Source organism: Pleurodeles waltl, chromosome 7 (assembly GCF_031143425.1).
Source record: "Pleurodeles waltl isolate 20211129_DDA chromosome 7, aPleWal1.hap1.20221129, whole genome shotgun sequence".
Taxonomy (NCBI): domain Eukaryota; kingdom Metazoa; phylum Chordata; class Amphibia; order Caudata; family Salamandridae; genus Pleurodeles; species Pleurodeles waltl.
In genome coordinates this window covers 1,522,500,893-1,522,523,134 of record NC_090446.1, presented here as the reverse complement: position 1 = coordinate 1,522,523,134, position 22,242 = coordinate 1,522,500,893, and the positions used below count along the sequence as shown (strand labels likewise).

Genomic DNA, 22,242 nt, shown 5'->3' with positions numbered 1-22,242 from the left:
GATGGCGGAAAAAAAACAATCGAAGATGGAGTCGACGCCCATGCGCAATGGAGACAAAAGGAGGAGTCACTCGGTCCCGTGACTCGAAAGACTTCTTCGAAGAAAACAACTTGTAACACTCCGACCCAACACCAGATGGCGAGCTATGCAAAACATGCGTATCTACAGCGACAGATGCCATCGAACTTATAATTATAAGTCCTCTTTAATGGTAAAGTTGGATTCCTAATCACAATTATGAAAATGCTACTTTAAAAAGTTGCCATTTTCTTCTCCTTACTGTTTAGTGCCTGTAGCCTGATCCTGGGTCACATGACTAGGTGTAGTAGGCATTTGGGCTTTTATGATTGCTCCAAAACAGTGACACAAAGGTAAGATAAGTGTTGGCAGGAGGAGGGGGAGGAGCCGTCACCTACCATATTTGCATTTCACAAAGGCTCTGCCTGACCTCTCGCAAAGGTGTTGCGACTAGCCTATTGCAACCACTGACAAGCTGGCAACAGGACAGGTAGAAAAGGGATGCCTGACACCTCAGGGGGGTGGAAACCTGTAGAAGCTTCCTCCACTTCAAAGTGGGCACCAGGTATATATAGATTAGAACTCAGACACCGACTATTCAATACACTTTTGGACCTGTAGTGACTCTGCTAGGAAGAAGGACTGCTGTGCTGCTGAAAGGACTGCCACTCTGCTGGACTGCTGCCCTCTAGGATTGCTACCTGCTGTGCTGACTTGCTGCCCTCTTGCCTGGGCAAGAAGGAGTGGACCTGGACCAGTTGAACCCAGGATGCCTGCAAGGCCTAGTTGACTGGACTCCTGACTGGAGCCTCAGGGATAGAAGGCTCCAACCACCTTGAACCAGTACCTGGACTTTGCCAAGTGGTGCCACCCCGCTCTTGGACTTTTGGAAGTGCTCCACCAACCCATCTGTGTATCCAGCAGAACCAACACATCTCCCCTGCTGCGTGGTGCAACCCTGAGCTTAACAGATGCATCACCTCTGCTGTGAGGATTCTCCCAGTGCAAGGACTCTGCAGCAACCACACAGCTCACATGGGATCTGCTGCCGCGCAATGCCTTCCTGATACAGACCCTCGCGTCGCATATCTCATGTCGACCGCAGGCTCGATGACGACGGAGGATCTCTCATTGCAACCTTGCAGCTCTGCAAAACCAACTCATTGCCCTGTTTGCACACCACATCCTTGACACCAGACTTTGTATCATAAGCCCTTGCTGACACAATCCTCAATGACAATGTAGGGCCTTGCATCGGTTAATTTGATGTTTTTTTTATGCCTCACCCTGACAAGGATTGTGGTTGCTGCTCAAGTAGGGTTTCACCTCCCCTCATCCAATAACTCAATTTCATATACTTGCCTATGGTTTATTCAAGCTTACCGACTCCTCACGAGTCATAGGGTTTTGACAAATGAGACAGGCACAGACCGTTCTCTCAGATGCACCGCATCTGCAAATTATTAACAAAATTGTTTGATAGGTGGGATTTGTCATGGGCCAATGACTGCTAATACCTTATTTGGGTCACCGAGTAAGGTGAAGAGGATCCACTGCAAGTGGGCAAGAGTCAGGCTGAGAGGGAGATAAAATCTGTTGGAACTTGATCACAATGCTGTTGTTCCATATTTTATTATCTATAAGCAGTCTTCAACTTGTCAATCCTATCGTCCTACAGACCAGATTGGAAGAAATGGGTGCAACCAGCTTCTTCTGGCTGAGCCTTAATCTTTCTTGTCGTCTCAATGCCAGTCAGTTGCTATACCATCTGCCTCTTCTTGCCCTCAGTCTCTGTCTCGAGGTGTCTTGTTGGTGTATCCTCACGTCAGAAATATATTGTCCTGGCTAAACTCTTTCGTTCAGGGTGACACCAGGTTAAGCAGAGGCCTCATGGACCCAACAGCACCCACCACCCATGTTTTTTAGCTTAATATGGGTCTACGCCGGAACCACCATCTACCTCCTCAAATGACTACAGACCATACAGAACACCTCAGCTAGACTCATCCTCAACCTCCCCAAACGGACCAGCATCACCCCCCACCTCAGAAGCCTCCACTAGCTCCCCGTTCAGAAAAAATGCCAGGCCAAGCTGCTGACTCACGCCTACAAGGCCCTGCACAACACCGGACCGTCCTGCACTAACCACCTCCTGACCTTCCACCAGACAACTCTGATCCCTATCTCTCACCCTCACACACGTCCCCCACACCTGCAGAGCCTCACCTCGCCGCCATGTCCTGGAACGACCTCCCACTCCACCTCCAAACCTCCACTTCGCTCGTCCACTTCAGGAATGGACTCAAGACCTGTCTCTACCACTAAGGCTCACCATTGATAAGCCATGCTTTATAAATACTGATGGACACCTGCATGACAGTCGACTATCTAAAACTAAATACTAGTACAATTTTTTTAGTCCAAAAGTGGACCTCTGCATGTTGGTCCTCTTCTGATAGTGAAGTCCAAGCCTGGTCACTACTGTGGATAATCTGAGGATCACTTCTGTCAAAACGCTGTCTGTTCTTCCTCACACTAGTGAGTGGTTCAAAATTGTCGACATAGTCAGTGCTCAGACTGACAAACCATGAAATATTGGTCTTTTAAATAGTGGATGCTGGCAAATGGCACAAGGCTACCTAGACAGCAGAGTACTTTGGCAGATGCAGACTGCAATGCATTACAGAACAGACTTTATGATCCTCTGGGAATAGTCTACACCCTTTGGCCCATGTTCCAGGTCAAGATAATATAGGGCTACATTTCTTTCCCTTTCTGCATTTCTCAAAGGACCTTTCTCTAGTTCTTCCCATTTTCAGGTGAAAGTGCAGCATAATTTGGTGAGTTAGTAACCTTAAAGTTAATTGTGATGAGGTTGGATCACATCCTACTGCATGTTAAGAGTCCCCGTGTTGAAGTGAAGATGCAGTGTATTCCTTATAGTGTCTTTTCCCAAAAATGCTCCAGTCCGGCCATTTGCCTTCATATCTTTACATAGGCCTGGTATGGAAGGTAATGGTCAGGGGTGTGGCGTGTACTACAACTTTGGTGTATTTCTACAAGGTTTGCTTATCCACCCCCGGGTGACACAAATGAACTTAGTTCAATGCACCAGTGCTAAATGTGAAAGACAGGTCATTGTAGCCCCACAGAACCGTATTCAATATAGGAGTGAAGTAGAGGTATTGCTTTAGGGTTACTAACAGTCCCTATGAGGTGCTTGGGGACACTGGGGTAAACAAACCTATTTCTTTGTTCATAGCATCACACATATTGCTCTAGGAATAGGCACTTTTAGAATAAGAGCAGTTATTACAACAGTAATAACCTGTTTCTCAGTGTGTCTAAAACAACTAGAAAGGATATCAATAAAAAAGCAAGAAGGCACATGAGTGGCAAGAATAAAATGGACATAACTCACATGTTTAAAATGTCACCTAAAACCAAACACCTTAAAGACTAATTCTATGCTCTACACTTAGGAAGAGCATCAAAAGCAGAGCAACTTGCAAGATTTTCTTAGGGAGAAGAGACGCACCACATACCTTGTTGACAACTGGAGCTGTCATTATTAGTGAAGTCGTGAGGGAAGTGATCCCTGTAAAGAACAAACACACAATGTGGTAGGAGCCTTCCTCCGGGACCCAACTTTATCAGCACTTAATGTGATGAAGTATCTTTAAGGTGTGCCAGCAGTAGGCGAGATTGTCTTCGGGCAGAATCTTGGGCAATAATCTGGGTGAAGGACCTCTACTATTAAGTGGTTGAATGGGGGCCTTGTACACTTAGGGCCAGATGTAGCAAGCAGTTTTGCCCATTCTGTGTCCATGCGAAAATGTGTTCGTACATATGGCCATAAATCTTATCGAAGACTGGCATTTCAGACAGAAGAGGAGGCCAACTGAGGCTACACTATCTTGGACAATCTCTGGAGCTAGATGTGGTGATAAGTAGGCACTTGACCGAGACTGATGTTGCAGCGGGTTTACATCTGTCATCAGTCAAACGACCTGTCACTTTCACAGTTCTGAGAAAGGTACTTGTATAAAATGGCAGACATGACGATGATTTTGCATAAGTTGAGAAAGCTGGTGACCTCCATGGTCTAAAATGGTGACGTCCATTATCTGAAATGGCGTAGAGCGTACCTAAAATGGAGTCAGATGAGTCAAACCTTAAAGGCTTTATGTCAGAGGATATTCCTCTTTCATACAGGGGGGGTTACAGTGTCCATAATCACCACTCAAAGTGGAGGCTTTAAGTCCCTGTCATGCATACAGTGAGAGTGTTCTTCTGTTGGTTAGACACAAGGCACTACATAAACAATTACAAATATCCTGGAACGAGCACACTGCAGCACCAATGACTTGATGAGACAGTATTTCAATAATGCAATATTTAAAGTAATCAGGTCAGCCATGATGTTTGCTAGTCCAGAAAGACCACTATTCAAAGACCCACAACAACTCGTCGTTGCAGTTACTCTCATTTACATAAACCCTCTTTAGTTTCACATTATTTACGCCATCAGCGAGAGTCAATGTTCTCTTAAACAACCAGTAGGTTGTGTGTGGAAGGGTGAAGTTAGAGAAGAAGGAGAATAGTTACAACACCAAGAAACCTAGCCTGAGATGTAAAAACCCCAGGCCCACTGAAACAGGCATCCTAGTCCTTCCCGGTGTGGTTCTATATCCACATAGCAAACTTAAGGAAAGAGCAAGCAGCTATGAGCACACAGAGGTGCAACGAGGAGGGGAAACTAAGAGGGTGGGTGATCACAACACCACAACCATCATAAATCGCTGAGGCACAGCCTAAAAAAACGGACTTAGGAGAAACAAGCTTCGGTATTTCGATATTGTGTGTGGTTCTTTAAGTGAAGGAACACGAGCCAGGAGTATTAAAATGCACAAGACATATGAATAGACAATGGGATGAATTCCTAAATGACAGGATATAAACTTGTATAAACGAGCAGTTCGTAAGGTGCAGTGCTAAGAGTGCCAGGCTGCCTGGGATTAATGTTGGCACATCTCCAGTCCCCTTGTAGTTTCTCTTTCGTGCTACTTGTATGTGGACTGAGCAACCTGCAGCCATCCTCACCACATACACAGGTCTGTCCGTTAGGATCCTTTTGTGGAAAAGTAGCCTCTTTCTAGCTTGGTTACCCCCACTTTTGGCCTATTTGTCAGTGTGTTTGACTGTGTCTACTGGGATGCTGCTAACCAGGACCCCGGTAGTTATGCTCTCTCCCTTAAATTTGGTTGTTGGATACTGTTAACATAGTTTTTTACCCACAATTGGCATACTGGTGCCCCTTGTAAGTCCCTAGTACATGGTACCTAGGTAACCAGGGCATTGGGGTTTCACAGGATCCCTACGGGCTAAAGTATTTATTTTGCCACCTATATGGAGCCCATGCAAAGGCTTCTGCAGGACTGCCATTGCAGCCTGCGTGAAAAGGTGCACGCACCCTTTCACTGCCATTTACAATGCACCAGGTATCTTATAAGTCACCCCTATAGCAGGTCATCCAGCTCTGAGGGCATGGTACAAAGTACCTGTGTGTGACGGCACCCCTGCACTAGCAGAAGTGCTCCCACGACCTCCTGGACAATTTCCCCAGACTTCAGAAGTGCAGGGATGCCATTTTACACGTGTACTGGACATAGGTCATTACTTATGTACAGCTATTTAATAGTAACTCTGAACATAGGCATGTTTGGTATCAAACATGTATGAATCATACCCCCCATGCTTTTGCAAGCATTGGTTGTATGATTCCATGCACTGTGGGGTCCCTTAGAGGACCCCCAGTACTGCCATTACAGCCTTCTGAGGTTTTCTAGGCAGCCCCAGCTGCTGCCACCTCACAGACAGGTTTCTGCCCTCCTGTTGCTTGAAAAGCTCGAGCCCAGGAAGGCAGAACAAAGGATTTCCTTTGGTAGAGGGGTGTTGCACCCTCTCCCTTTGGAAATAGATGTTACAGGCTTGTGAGGGGTAGCCTCCCCAAGCCTCTGGAAATGCTTTGAGGGGCACATTTGGTGCCCTCCTTGCAGAATCCAGTTTACACCAGTTCAATCAATCAATCAATCAATCAATTTGTAAAGCGCGCTACTGCTCGAAGAGCCATGTCTTGAGGAGTTTTCTGAAGGAAAGAAGGTCCTGGGTCTGTCATAGATTTGACGGGAGGGTGTTCCAGGTCTTGGCGGCGAGGTACGAGAATGATCTGCCGCCGGAAGATTTGAGCCGGATGCGGGGGATGGAGGCGAGGGCGAGGTTTGCGGAGCGGAGATGCCGGGTGGGGGTTTAGAAGCTGAGTCTGTTGTTCAGGTATGTTGGTCTGGTGTTGTGGAGTGCCTTGTGTGCGTGGGTGAGGAGCTTGAAGGTGATCCTCTTGTTGACGGAGAGCCAGTAAAGGTCTCTTAGGTGGGGGGTGATGTGGCAGTGGCGAGGGATGTTGAGGAGTCGGGCGGAGGCGTTTTGGATGCGTTGGAGGAGTTTGGATGGGACACCGGTGTAGAGGGCGTTGCCGTAGTCGAGTATGTTGCTGACGAGGGCCTGGGTTACTGTTTTTCTTGTTTCTGTTGGGATCCATTTGTAAACTCTGCGAAGCATGCAGAGGGTGTTGTAGCAGGAGGAGGAGATGGCGCTGACACTTGCCTAGGTTTGGGCCGACTTTCACATTCCACTTTCTTAGTATCTGGTTTGTGCTCCCCCTAGGCCCATTTCTAACTATTGTGATTTTCACTAATTGCACTGTTTTCTAACTATTTTATGTCTGTTTCTGCATACTAGTGTACATGATTTGTGTATTACTTACCTCCCAAGGGAGTATAGTCTCTTTGGTATTTTTGGTATTTGTGTTACCAAAATAAAGTACCTTTATTTTTGTGACTCTATTTTCTTTTATGTATGTGAGTAGTGTGTGACTACAGTGGCATTGCATGAACTCTGCATGTCTCCTAGATAAGCACTGGCTGCTCATCCACAGCTACCTTTAGAGAGCCTGGCTTCTAGACACCGCCTACATTTCACTAATAAGGATTTACTGGACCTGGTATAAGGTTCAAGTACCATAGGTACCCACTACTCCTTTCAAAGGCTTGTTTGCTCTAAAGCAACACTTTCGGTTATAGCATCTAAAGATTGGGCAGTGTGCTAGAAACACTGTCCTTAAGCAGGTAATTCTCAGGAAGGTGTGCAGTGTCTGTTGGGTAGTCTATGGCCAACTCTCCTTAAGCAGGGGGCCTGGGAGATGGTGTCACACATCTGAGCGTGTATTCAAGATTTCCGGAACTCCTTCAAGGGCGCGGCAAATCGGGAAAGGCTATCAGCCAATCATTCATGCAAGGATGAAGGCAGCACCCCCGAGAGGATGGGAAAGAGTGCAGAAAGACCACAATGTGAGGTCAAGAGTGTTCTCAATTGATAATATTTGTTCATATTTTGCTTGCTAAAGATGCATCAAAATCTCTAAAAAAAAAAACCATCAGGCTTGGGTTTGGCATATTTTGAGATGAGATCTACAGTTATGTGCTGCAGAAATTCATCCATCTTGCTAAAAAGTGATAGATAGAATGCAAAGCATGACATTCTTTCTCCCACCTCAACAACTTACCAGCAAGCTTTTTCTCACTTTCACTAAGACTTTTATCTGCTTTCAGTATGGCTTCGGCTTCTCCTCTCTTACTGACCAGGAATTCGTCCAGTGACTCCTGTGCCTGTGGAAAAAAAACCCAGATATGTCAGGGTATGAGTGCCTGTACATCGATCAACCCTGAAGCTTCATGGAACGGGGGATGGGGGGGCTACAGGGACAGCCTTGCTGAGCAGTCATGAGAAGAGATCCAATGAACTAATTCTAACTAGTTCTCCATCACCTTATTCAGATTTCCAATTCTCAAACATTCTAACAGGCACTTTACATGAAAAGAAATGTCCAGAAGGAGTTTAGGACTGAACATCTGTAATCCTAACATATGTCAAAGTATATCCTATAAAGAATGCATTTTTAATGCTTGTCACAAACCTTGTCAAGTACATCACCACAAAGTAGGCCTCGTCCTGCCTATACATAGCTCTTTATTCCCACACCACAAACCCCACACCATATGTGACAGAGCTATTGAGCAAATAATGTGCTCACTCCACACCAGGCAAGAGAATCAATCAACATTAAAGGTTTTGATGAAAAAAGGTTTTGTTTTAGGCTACTCACTTCAAATCTACTTTTTAACATCATCTGCGACCTCAACAATCACCACACAAAAGATTAAAACTCGAGAATAAAATACAGTATTTCTTAAATGTATTTTATCCAACAAGGGACACCTTGTGGTCTAACTCCTTATTCACTAGTTTAAGTACCACTGGGGTGGCCCTAAATTGTGGCACAAGCTCACATTATTGGCAAACTCCTTCACAAGCTGAGGACAGTGGGGCCACATTGTGTGAATTGTTCTGTTGCACACGCTGTTGATATAAGAGGATGAACTGCATCGCACTGGAGAATGGATGCCCGATAGAGCAGATTTTATTTGCCCTTCTCATATTAAGAATTTGTCCTGATCTGTATTAAACATATGTAAGCAACTCCACTTCTTACAGAAGCACTAGGTGCCACTGATCTAATAGATAAAACATTCATTTGTGTACCTTACGTATCACTGCAGGTCTCAGCACCACCCCACTCGCCACAAACTGTATTTCTGCAGCATGATGTTTGATAGGGTGTCTTGGAACTATTTAGACTAAGGGGTGAAGGGCCTAGTGTTGCCAGTGCCCCCATCATGAATGCCAGAGATCTCCTCAACATAGAACACATCCTAAAATATAGGTAATTGGATTGCAAAAGCAAGGACAACAAATAATAGAAATAATATACAAGCCCTACTATGAATGACTGTATGTAGTCAGTTGTATTCCACTCTGCCACTATTAGTCAGTCATATTGAATTACATTACAACCGATGATGCACTAAGGTTAGGCTCATTAGCTCATTAGAACTATACCACACATCCTTCAGGGTTACTAAAACCAAAACCAGGGTCTGTGTCAGGAAACTAAATTTTCAAGATAGAAAAAAGTTGTGATGTTAACTGAAAAGTAAACTAAAATCTTTTAAATTAAGGTTGTACATGCTGAAGACAGAGTCCAACAGAACAAACTGCATATTTATGGTTTCCCTGAAGGAGCTGGAGAGACACAGGTCAAACAACTGATGGAAAATGTACTAAACAGAGGATTGCAGCAGATTTGATGGCTCCTGTCTGCAAAAAGAGAACTCACATCATTTCTGTTAAAAAACAAATGTGGGGACCTGCTTTAATCTGTAGTTGTCAAAAGGCTTTTCTCCAAAAACAGAGGCATTGTATTGGTAGGACTTCAAAAGAAGAGGCTCTGACAGCCCAGCCAAAGTACGCATGGTCTGTAACTACGCACCAGCAGATAACCAAAGTGAAAATCAAAGCTAAAAAAGAACTCAGGAATCTCAAACTAAAAGGTGAGGTTTGCTCAAGAATGACTATCATTCAGCCCTTCCTGGAACAAACGCTGGTGAAGTTCAGGTTTGGCCCCCAATACTGGAAGTGGGTATGACTACTTTTATCAAGCAGCGGGGAAAGTGAACAGATCACTATCCTCAGACTTCCCCATTTGTCGAGGCACAAGACAGTTTTGCTCCTTGCCCCCACTTGCTGTTTGCTCTCACCATAGGATCGCTGGCATGTGCTGTGCAGGACCACCCGGGATTCGTGGTTTAAAACTAGCAGAAGTTGAGGAAGAAGAGGAGAACATTTCACTTTACTTGGATGATAGCCTTCTTTATGTTATGAAACAGTCCGTGTCCCTCCCCTTAATGTTCCAGCTGTTTGAGGAATATGGGAGCTATTCTGGTTATAGAATCAACTGGGGGCAGTCGGTACTCTACCTTCCACTGGACGGTACCAATACGTCCCTAATCCCCAGCCGCCTAACTTGCACTGAAGACAAATTTAAATATTTAGGAACTTTTATGATGTTAGGAACTTTGCTTTGAATGAAACCATGGAAGGGTGGCAAAATCATGTTGAAAAGAGATGGAGCGAGCTGCCCCTTACGCTAATTGGTTGTGCAGCCATGCTTAAAATGGTTTCGCTTCCCAAATTGCTGTACGTGCTACAAAACACATTCTACCGGGTCCTACTTGGGGTCTTCACTAGGTTTAAGAGCGACCCGCGTACCCTATTGTGGGACGGGAAACCCCCCAGAATAGCAAAGCATTGCCACATAACCCATATAACAGTGGGTTGGCCCTACCAGATTTGGAGGCCTATTATTGGGCGCCCCACTAATGAATGTCAACAATTGGTTGTTCGCCCCCCCTCAACCATACCTTTTGTCCGGAGCGGGAGCAATGGGGGGAAAGTCCTATCTGCATTACCTAGACGAGGGCAAAGGGACACGACTGCTTCTCTCAGCTACCAAAGTGGCCTTGATAAAAGCCATAAAGTATTTGGGTTGGCACTGTAGGCCCACTCGGGAAACCCCAAAGTGGGAAGAAACTTGTCACCCAGAGGTACAGAAATTGAAAGGTTTCGAGGCACGGGACCTTATTGGGATCTTGAAGATTGGCGTTATAATGCTCTTCTCCTCGCTGCAGCAAGAATTTGGAATGAATACTAACCAATTTTTGAAATATGCGCATGCCGAGGGGTTTCCCTGAGAGGGCATCCCAGAATTCGAACCGCAAAAAGGGTGGGTTCTCACAAAGGAGCTGGGAAAGGGTGCAAACGTCCTAACTTACAAAACCCTAAACAACAACTTGCCAGACAGACTCACTGCATGAGATGTGGTTGGAAGATCTGGGCAACTTAGAAGACATTGCCTGGGAAACAGTCCTGATGCACCAGGGGGAGGTGGCAATGAAAGTGAGGCTACGCTTAATCTAATTTCCTTCACAGAATGTACCACGACAGACGGAGACTACATTGGATGGGAAATGCACAGTACCCACATGCTCCGAGATGCCAGGAGGGAGAGAGCTCCATTTTCCTCACACTTTGGGGATGTCCAGTAATCCAGGAATACTAGGTGGCAATCACTGAGGAACTCAGTAAGATCCTGGCAGAACCGATTCAACTAGAACCTTTTGGGAACTTCCAATTACATTGGCCTACCTAGGGCCAAGCTCTTGTTCTGTGGGCTAGGCCTAGTCGTAGTGAAGAGGGATATAGGCCGGCATTGGGTAATAGGTGAGCGCCCAACAATACAGGAGTGGAAGCGAGGCATGGATATGTATATGGTGGCAGAAAAGTTAAGTATACTCGCAGGGGCTGCCCCGAAAGTTTTTTAACATTTGTGATGGATGGATGGCCTATTATTCCCTAAAGCAAGCCTAGGATGGTGGGGAATACAGCCAGGAAATGACATAATGGATATATATGTGATCGTTTGAGAAGATGGAACAGTCTCTACTTTTTCTGTTTGCTATGAAAATGTACTGGTAGTTGTCTGGGATTTGGGGTGGGGAGAAACAATGACGTTTAATGTTATTGTTAATGCCAATGTTGCCAACTTTGTCGTGTTGGATCCTGGTGTCCTTGGGTGGTATTTCTGCATAATGTACATGGTGATTATAAAAGAAAAATGGCCGTCATTCTGTGCTCTTGGGCACCACACGGGAGACCGATAATGACAAATTAGAAGTAGGGGAGCAGGAAACAGATACATAAGGAAGGCGGAATACCATACACTTAGAGCTTGATTACAAGTGCCTAGTTTAATTGACACTCCTCCACAAACAACTGCATGCTTCAATATTGGAATTATAGGTGGCGAAATGTTAATCGTTACCATTAATTACCAGGTGCAAAAATGTTTGACCTGGAAATTTTGGCCAGACTAACCTGTCGCAATTTAACAAAAAAAAGTTCTTGTAATCCTGACTGGAGCCCCTGAGATTATTAGCCATTACCACAAGAATTTGTAAATGAGGAGTAACGCATAAACACACAGACACATTCCCACCTTTCTTGTAATTATTGTGGGTGTGTACACAAAGCGTATAATTTACATAAATGGATCATTAAATCGAATTCAGTAACTCCACCGTTTAAAGTTCTTCCCTGGAAAGGTAAAGTTGGCTGCAGAGTAATACTGGTGCCTGAGCTTTGGTGGGTGCATGGTGGGGTGGAGGGGATGAAACCTCCTGTGCTTGAAGGGGCCTGAGAGGAGATTCACCCAGGGGTGCCCCCTTGGGAAGAAGCAGTTTGGTAGGGGCCAGACCTGCAAGGCCTAAAGGCTGGATCACAAAAGATAGTGAATGTCAATCATGTCTGGTCTGAGCATGTCATAGAAGAATTGGGTTTGTCCCCGGATGATTTTCTCCTTTTAGTTCAAACATGCTCTGTCAGTACTGATATGTTTCTTACCCTATCTCGAGTCACTCACCGTAGTGGCAGAAATTAGAGAAATTAAGCAGAAATGAGAGCTCAGAGTAGCCCCCTTGAACCAGAAGGATGGAAAGCATTTACTGCCTTGGTAGCCATTAGCATTAGCCAAAATGAAACGGGCAATGGCAACACTTTACGTCCGTAAGGATACGAGGTGGGTCAAATTGTATTGTCTTCCTGTGTTGGATGTAGCAGTGCTCCTTTAAGAATCTTTGGCGCCATCAAATAATACATGCAAGACCCACCCTTTAGTTTAAAGTGACCTAAGATGAGCCTCTTGGACACAGCAACAGTAATAAACTTTCCAAGGCATGAGCAAGTTTTACTTTCTCTAGAACATTTAAATGTTGTCTGGAAAATGTTGGGAGTGAAAATCAGACACTGAAAAGAGATACTAGAGCTAGAGTTTTGTTAAAGATGAAAAGAAAGACAGGTGACAATGCAGCTCCATCCTCAGGGAACAAGCAGCTGCTTCTGCAAAGGAAACAGGGAAGGGAGTATGTCCAGGGGAAGCCTCTGTGTCCAGCCAGGAGTGAAATTCTGCCAAATAGGCCAACAACAATGATGATGTGTTTTTAAGGGCAGGCTGTGCTTAAGACATCTTCACCTTTACATGGCTAAAAAGGCATGTACATTTTTTAAAAAAGGAAACAAAGAAACAAACAATAAATCAAGCAACAACACAGGAAGCTGGTATCACAATGCTATTCTTCCTTGGACTGAAAACTGAATAAGGGTGATGTGAAGAGCCCCTCCTAAAAAGATTAAACAGAGTTGGAACAAAACACATTCACTACATTAACTTTTCCTTAGAAGTAAAACAAAAGATTAATTTGTGAAGAGGGCAGCAGATTAACACAAAACAGTTTTTATCGGCTGTAGACAGAATCCACTCAATGTGCCCATGCCACTCTCCTCTGGGTGAAAAGGAAGTAGTGGACATTAGGTCATTGATGCTCTCTTCTCCCGAGGCCACCCTCCTAGTGATGCCAGAGTAACAAGTAGACATTAGTTCATTGATTCTTGCTTCTGCCCAATCCACTCCTTTAGGGGTGCACAGTAAAAAGTGGACATTAGTTAACTGATGCTCGCTTCTGCCCATGCCACCCTTCTAGGGGTGCCATTGTAAACAGTGGACATTAGTTCATTAATTCTCATTTCTGTCCATGCCACCCTCCCGGGGTGCCATAGCAACCAGTGGATACTAGTATATTGATGCTTGCTTCTGCCCATGCCACCCTCCTAGGGGTGCGTAGTAACTAGCAGACATTAGTTCATTAATTCTCATTTCTGTCCATGCCACCCTCCCCGGGATGCCATAACAACCAGTGGATACTAGTTTATTGATGCTTGCTTCTGCCCATGCCACTGTCCCAGGGGTGCCATAGTAACTAGCGGACATTAGTTCATTAATACTCACTTCTGCTCATGCCTCCATCCTAGGGGTGCCATAGTAACTAGCGGACATTAGTTCATTGATTCTCATTTCTCTCCATGCCACCCTCCCAGGGGTGCCATAGCAACCAGTGGATACTAGTTTATCGATGCTCACTTCTCCCCATGCCACCCTTCTAGGGGTGGCCATAGTAACTAGCGGACATTATTTTATTAATTTTCATTTCTGTCCATGCCACCCTCCCAGGGGTGCCATAGCAAACAGTGGTTACTAGTTTATTGATGCTTGCTTCTGCCCATGCCACTGTCCTGTGGTGCCATAGTAACTAGCGGACATTAGCTCATTGATGCTCACTTCTGCTCATGCTACCATCCTAGGGTGCCATAGTAACTAGTGGACATTATTTCATTGATGCTCACTTCTGCCCATGCCACCCTCCCAGGGGTGCCATAGCAACTAGTGGATACTGGTTTATTGATGCTCACTTCTGCCCATGCCACCCTCCTAGAGGTGCCGTAGTAACTAGCAGACATTAGTTCATTAATTCTCATTTCTGTCCATGCCACCCTCCCAGGGGTGCCATCGCAACCAGTGGATACTAGTTTATTGATGTTTGCTTCAGCCCATGCCACTGTCCTAGGGGTGCCATAGCAACTAGCGGACATTGGTTCATTGATGCTCACTTCTGCTCATGCCACCATCCAAGGGGTGCCATAGTAACTAGAGGATATGAGTTCATTGATGCTCACTTCTGCTCATGCCACCATCCTAGGGGTGCCATAGTAACTAGTGGGCATTAGTTCATTGATGCTCGCTTCTGCTCATGCCACCATCCTAGGGGTGCCATAGTAACTAGTGGGCATTAGTTCATTGATGCTCGCTTCTGCCCATGCCACCCTCCCAGGGGTGCCATAGCAACTAGTGGATTAGTTCATGGATGCTCGTTTCTGCGCATGCCATCATCCTAGGGGTGCCATAGTATCTAGTGGATACTAGTTTATTGATGGTCTCTTCTGCCCATGCCACTGTCCCAGGGGTGCCATAGTAACTAGCGGACATTAGTTCATAGATGCTCACTTCTGCACATGCCTCCCTCTAGGATGCCATAGTAAAAAGCAGACAATAGTTCATTGATGCTCACTTCTGCAAATGCCACTCTCCCAGGGGTGCTATAGCAACTAGTGTATACTAGTTTATTGATGCTTGCTTCTGCCCATGCCACCCTCCTAGAGGTGCCATAGTAACTAGTGGACATTAGTTCACGGATGCTTGTTTCTGTCCATGCCACCCTCCTAGAGGTGTCATAGTAACTAGTGGACATTAGTTCAGTGATGCTCGCTTCTGTCTATGCCACCCTCCCAGGGGTGCCATAGCAACTAGTGGATACTAGTTTATTGATGCTCGCATCTGCCCATGCCACTACCCCCATGGTTGCATCGTAAAATGTGGACATTAGTTCATCAATGATTACTTGTTCTGGCTCTTTACACTCAGCCCTTCAATTCCTCTTCCACTATAATGTATCTTAATTTGGAGACAAACCCACTGGTCTCTCTCAACTCTTAAGAAACCTGGTCCCTTCTCCGTGGCTCGACTCACCTTCACACCCTTGTTGGGGCTGGCTTGGAACTGCATCACCACCTGGTCTCGGTCGCGGGTGTAGATCTCGTACCCACCAGGCTGGGTGTAAGCACCACCTCTCAGGTTTGTCTCAAGGGTGACGGAGAGGTCCCGAAGCAGGGTACGGCATTTTTGTAAGGAGACATCTTCATTCTTCACTAATAGGTTCCCATACTGCTCTGCTATTTCACACTGGAGAATGCACATAAAGCCAAGTCAGCTGTCTCACGATGGAAACATTTGTAAATACAAATGAAGCAGAAAAGTTCACCAGTTATAACGTGCTAGAAAATTAACATGTTAAAAAAACTAAAATTATAAAATCTGAAAATAACACTGGTTTTAATAAATTATTGTAGGGTTATACAAACAAACAACATTTTCTGTGAGAAAACATTAACAAAGTCTTAATTGTTGGGAGTTTTTTTTAAAGATTTATGAGATTTAAAAAGTATTTTTTGTAACTTCAGGTTTTTAAAGATTTTTCTTGGGGAAAGTGCAGGATAGCGTTAGCCTGCCCCTGTCAGCTCCATCCGAGGTCTTTATTCGGCCATAATACGCAGACATGACTTACCTATTCTTTGCAGTGGTTTGTTGCTTTAAATGAAAACTATTTTTTTTAAAGCAATTTTCTACCATATCCATTAAACCGTAAGTTATTTTTTAAATTATTTTCTTGACTGTTTTAAGATGGACCCAGATAAGCTCTTCACCTCGCAGGCACCATAAGAAACCGCAGCATGTCTTAATAACAAGCAAAGCAGTGAAGAGGAGTTGTGCATGAGATAACTGGAAGCCATGCTAAGGAGGACAGGCCAGGCACCTTCTCCATCCGAGGTCAGTGTGGACCAGTGTGGCCTACACTGTCCCATGCTATGAAGTGTTATAACAAGAACCCCAGATGCTTCAGCCACACAGCCAAAGCAGTTGCAATTGTATATGGATGTTGAATTGTAGACAGGAGGGCTCCCTCTGGAAGAGAGTTATGGACTGTATTGGAATCTTGGAAATAGGGATCACCCTGTCTGACATGTAAATACAAATCTTCAGCTTTTTTACAACTTTTTGAAAAAGCAGCTTCTGATCCCCTTCATTAAAGCTCTATTTGCAGATTACGAAATTCAAATAGTTAGGGAGGTGTCTTTATATTTCTATAGCTCTAAAAGGGATAATATGTGTTATTGTGCTTTGAATTCTTTAAGTCCTTTGATAATAACTTGTCTAAGGAATTTGGAATATTAGGTATTTGAACAATATTATTTTTGCACAATTGACCTTGACTTACTTCTGTAGAACCTGGTGTTAAAGTAAATAAACTGAACTGCTAAAAATGTATGAACCTGATTTCAATCTCTCCTTTCCTCCATCACCACCCCCTCTGCTGCCTAAATATATCAAGCCCGCCTGCCTACCCTAACATGGTATATGAATGGTCCTTGTTTTTTGTCATGGTTCTGCTCCCTCTATACCTAAATAAACAAATAAAATAAATAAAGGTCAGACTGCAGAAGTAAGAGGGCACTGAGATAGCACCTCCCTTTAAGTGGTCTGCTTCAAGGAACATTTACAAAAACTCCTGAAGTTTCTAATCATGGTCATTTTGTGATGATACTTGCACACTTTCAGGGCACAATTATTATGTCATGCTGTAACAAGGGCTTTACAAATGCTACACATTTTTGATACATTTTAGCCTCCATACTCTTTCACAGAATCATCTTTGCTTCTACGTTCAGGATCAGTACTTGTGATTTCACAAACAGTCCCATCATTGCCTAAAGAGGCTGAACAACAATGCATGAAGCTAGGTATTGGCTGAGAAGGTCACCATGAGCTGGTGCTGGTACTGCCCCTTATCATCTTTGAAGGATCGTCTCATGTAGACTTGGAGAGCTTCCGCTTCGCACTTCCCATGCAGATGTGAGAGCTCTTGGACTTCTGCTGGGAACTTCAGCAGCTGGTGCATCTGGGAAGCGTAGTGCCCCGCTGCTTCCTTGACGGCCGCCTCGTTCTCAATAGTGGCCAGCGAAAGGACGGCGTTCTCCAGGCACGGAACTGCCCCGCTGAGGATGGTCTCCACATAGGTCTGAACCAAGGAGCTGAACACTAAAAAGAGAAAGAAGACAGGCGGAATCACACAGCGGGTCCTTTGGTAGCATAGACCTTATCTACTGGTGTTAACATCAGAGGACGGCTGTACAGCTCATGACCTCATCACCGTCCATGGTTCACCTTACAAACAAAAAAGAGTGGAGGCTGAGTCCAGTGGCTCGACGAGAAGCCTAATCTTTATTTGCAGCACACAAATTACAATGAAGATGTGATCCAAGACTATGGACCTGATTTAGAACTCGTCGGGCGCGCTACTCCATCACAACAGTGACTGATATCCCGTCCGCTGAAATCTAAATTCCCTTTCTTTCCTATGGGATTTAGATTTTGACGGACAAGATATCAGTCACTTTTGTGATGGGGTAACCCTATGTGTGCATCAATGAGCAGGTCTTTTACATTAAACAACTTTAACTGATTATGAGCTTTTCCTGCTTTCGTTAACTTACTTCTGCCGTTGAGTTGATAACCGCCTTTCACCTTCTTCACCTCAGCCGTCTGAAAGACATAGTCACAGAACTTGCGTGTCTGCTGCATGAACTGTGGATCAAGCGCACTCTCTGGGAGGGACTCCATGACATTAATGTCCTTCCCAGACACCGGGCGGACAAAGACAAAGCAATTACGAGAAGGGAAGAAGTTCCGTATGCATTCACGGGGAAGGTTATAGTCCACCACTTTCTTACCGCAGCCTGGAGGAATTAAAAATAAGCATTTGCAATGAAATAAGTCTCACATTTGCTTGAGTTAGAGCTATTGGCATTCATTATAAATTCATAACCAGACTTTCCTTGCCACATAAACTGTTCAATCCTGCCTCATTATTTTGTGTTTTCCTGCCCTATAATTCCAGTGGCCCTGAATATAACTAAAGCGTTTCCATTTACCTTCTTCCTCTATCTGCAGCAAAAAATGGAAAGGTTGCCATTTAGCATCTTAATTTAAATCTGCCATGCTAATTCTAATAGAATACCACTTTCTCCACCCCGCCATCAGGGTTGCTGGCTGGTTAACACAGATCCACCACCAAAAAAAAACAAGACAACCACAGAGGAGAAGTAAACTAGGAGGGCCACCCAAACATTTCAAGAGTGTTCAAACAGTCATAGTGTAATAAGGATGTTAAGTGGGCCTGAATTATGGTTATAATTGTAATAAGGAGTGATTATTAAAACATATACAATTATAATATAAACCTTTATCAGAAATAAACTTTTGGCATTAGACTGTAATGCTCAAAACAGCCCCTAGAGGGCACCATAACAAAATATCATTTGTAAGAAACATAGTCATGTAACCATATTGTTAGCCTATGAGGGTAATAACCTCATGAGAATAAAACAGGAGAAAGTAATGCAGTGTGCCCATATACTTAGCCCCAAGAGGGCATTTTAGGGCTAGCAGGTGTTGGAGTGTGTCTTTTAAAAGCAATATTAATATGAAAACTTGCAATATAATCTGTGATGAAGCTGCATAGAAAATGTGTTAACGTAGATAATAATGCACGCGTTTGAAATGTGCCCACGGGGAGTGGCCACCAGTATATGCAAAGACTAATGAAAAGGCTTATTAATTCTGAATTATTATGCAATAATGTTTTGAATTTGTATTAGTATAGCATAATTAGGGTTATGTGTTAGGAGTTTGCTTGTTTAAACAAAAAGGGCTTTAACTTAGCGAGGGCTTGGGCCTAGCTGCCTGGCCTCATATTGAATTGCATTTTCTAACGTGTAGTGTGCTGTTTTTCCTGAAGGACACAAAGCTGTATTTTTCCAGGAGCTATATGTGTGTAGCCGTAGTAAATTATTTCTCATGAGAACCCGCTTGCTCAAGGCGATGTTCTTGCTAAATGCAACAGTGTAATTCGTAACAGGTGCAAGGTTAACTTTCCTAGGAGAAGACAATGAAGACACTGACTGGAGCGCAAAGTGTAACATTTTCTACCGGACATTCCAACCGTTGAAGACGTCAATAACATGGACCAATCCGTGACATGGGAACTGTGAACTGTGGAAAATTCTAGCAAGGTGCTTACCAGATTATTGGACAGAGATAATGATGCACCAAATATTATCCAATGAGGAATTAGGGAATAGTTAGACAGTTTTGATTTAACGGCGTGACCCAAGGAGAAATCGAGGACATTGGCCATTTCCCTTTTGCCATAGGACTTTTGCCATTTGCCATTCTTCCGAACACTCCAAACCCATACGTTAGTCTTTTAGTTGTCCTATCACCCAAACCATCCTCTGCCCACCTTTTGCTTGATATTATCTTCTCCTCTATCGGAGGGAAGTAATATGTTCCTTAGCTATGCTATCTTGAGACTTTGCCCCGTTCTAACTTTGCTGATGCTGTTGAACTGATGTCCTGAGGACGAAGACTGACGCTGCTTGCTCATCTGTTGGATTGTTAATTATCCGATGTAAATTGTGATTTTCTGTTTGCCTTTTCTTTCTAGGTACCAATTGCTATTTTGATGGAGGCCTTAGTTTAGATGTTTTCTAAATTTTTGTGTTCATTAAAATGTTTTGCATGAAGCCCAACATGCTAATGCTAATTTGAGGTTAGTTAAGGTTTTCACTAATATCTTATGCAAATAGACAAATGACTGAGTTCTTGCTTTGTTGATTCATGTACTAATGAGACTCTGCTAAGTTGATTCATATTAATGATGTGCCTAAATATTGAATGAATATAGTCTATGCACTGATTAAGTTGTGCTCTGATTGCTAATTAGTAGTGCTTCTGATGTGGTTTATTGATATTGAGATTAACAGACATGATATTAGATTGTTACTAATAGGGAAATAAATATCCTAACACTTAACTAAACTGGTGTGGTTATTCATGACTGGAAGGTCATGGTGTGTTCAGTTATTGATTCTTACTGATTGTGTATTGATTGGTTGATTAAATAATGCCAAGAAAATATTTCGTACCGGGAAGTCCCCAAATGCGGTCCAAAGGTTTATCAACCTAAACGTGTCTCCTTGTAAGTTTACTTATTAAGGCTCTGGCGCGCTAACACAGGCCTACAGCAATGGTATTACAAACAAGGCTTTTAAAACAAAAACTTCTCCCAGTTGTAAAATAAAAAATAAATAAAAAAAAGTTGTAGCCATGTGAAAGCCTAAAAGACATTGAATGGTGGGAGGAGTTATTATTTTGGGGTCCCAATAACAGTGTGGGGACCCAGCCATGGTGTAGGCAGAAATAGTTTTGAAGGTGGTCCCACTGTCCTAGGACCACCAAAGGCTGAGTTATGAGCAAAAATGTTTTTAAGAGGAATGCCCTGCAAAGCATTATGGGGCGAGTTTTTGTGCCATGAATATTATGGTATGTTGACTGCAATGCCCAGAGCAGCCCGTACAACACAATAAAAATAGCATTTGATAAACAAATGTGGTCATGTAACCACACATTCAGCCCTTGGAGATCATAACCACATAAAAAAAAGAATGGGAGAAAGTAATGCAGTGTATCCATATATTTAGCCGCTAGAGGGCACAGTGCCTTGCACATTTTTAAGGCTTGCAGGACTACTGCAATGATATGACAAAAAAGGCCCATAAAACATAACTGCTCTCAGCTGTGAAACAAAAGGTACAGCCATGAGAAAGCTTAAGAAGATAAGGAATGGTGATAGAGGTTATTATTTTGGAGTCCCCACTAACAGTGTGGGGTCCCAGACATGATATAGACAGAAAGAGCACATTGTGGTCAATGTTTTGAAGGTGGTCCCATTGTCCTAGGACCACCACAGGTGATGAGCAAACTTGTTTTGTAAATGTAATGCCCTGCAAAGCGTTATGGGACAAGTTTCCGTGCCACGGATATTTTAAATGTTGATATAACTGTAATGCTTCGAACAACCTCTAGATAGAGGACATCACAATGAAAATAGCATTTGTAAGAAATGTGGTCATGTAACTATATAGTGAGCTCCTAGAGGGTATATCCACACACAGAATGGCAATAAATAATGCAGCGTAACTATATTTGTTGCCCCTAGAAGACAATGCATTACATACATTTAGGAGCAACAGCCCTATTGCAATATTACAATATAAAAACCTTTAAACACAAGCAACTCTTGGCTGTAAAAATAAAAATGATCCAGCCATGAAAGAGCCTAAACAGACACTGAATGGTGGGAGGGGTAGAGAGAAAGAACATGTATTGAACACTTTGGTGGTGGTCCCATATTCCTAGGATCACCACAGGTTGAGTTATGAGCAAAATGTTTTGGAAAAGTAATGCCCAGCAAAGCATTATGGGTCAAGTTTTCCCATGTCCAACGAGTACTGTAGTATCTGCCCCCCGCTGTGCAGAGAGAGACGTTTTCACTTTAAGGATTTCTGTTTTAGGTAAAGCATTCACAATTTCAAATGTTTTAAGGGGAGAGCCACAGGACCTGACTCTGATTAGGTAACTGTGTACAATGTGACCAGTGCTCCAATACCGTTGATCGAGTTCACGCTGTGAGTCCCATGGCCGCCATGCATGACGAAGAGGAGAGACAAAATAAATAGTTTGTCCACGCTAAAGTATATCGGAAATCGTGAAATAATCCGTGGAACGGGGGCAGTATGCAAGCTGTGACAAAAACAGCCTTAAGGCGGGACAAACGTAAAGCATTATCCAATGAAACCAAGTGA

At 43.8% G+C, this 22,242-nt stretch overlaps 1 protein-coding gene across 3 annotated transcripts in view; it reads right to left on the bottom strand.

Moving 5' to 3' along the window:
* The window catches only part of LOC138246636 (guanylate-binding protein 1-like), a 47,924-nt gene that overhangs the window by 8,008 nt on the left and 17,674 nt on the right, over positions 1–22,242 (bottom strand). For all 3 annotated transcript variants that reach the window (XM_069201348.1, XM_069201349.1, XM_069201350.1), the window contains exons 6-9: positions 18,031–18,273; positions 17,298–17,575; positions 15,449–15,661; positions 7,640–7,742 (exon numbers count right to left, since the gene is read on the bottom strand). In XM_069201348.1, the coding sequence (XP_069057449.1) occupies positions 7,640–7,742; positions 15,449–15,661; positions 17,298–17,575; positions 18,031–18,273 (837 nt within the window). The remainder of the gene's footprint in view (positions 1–7,639; positions 7,743–15,448; positions 15,662–17,297; positions 17,576–18,030; positions 18,274–22,242) is intronic.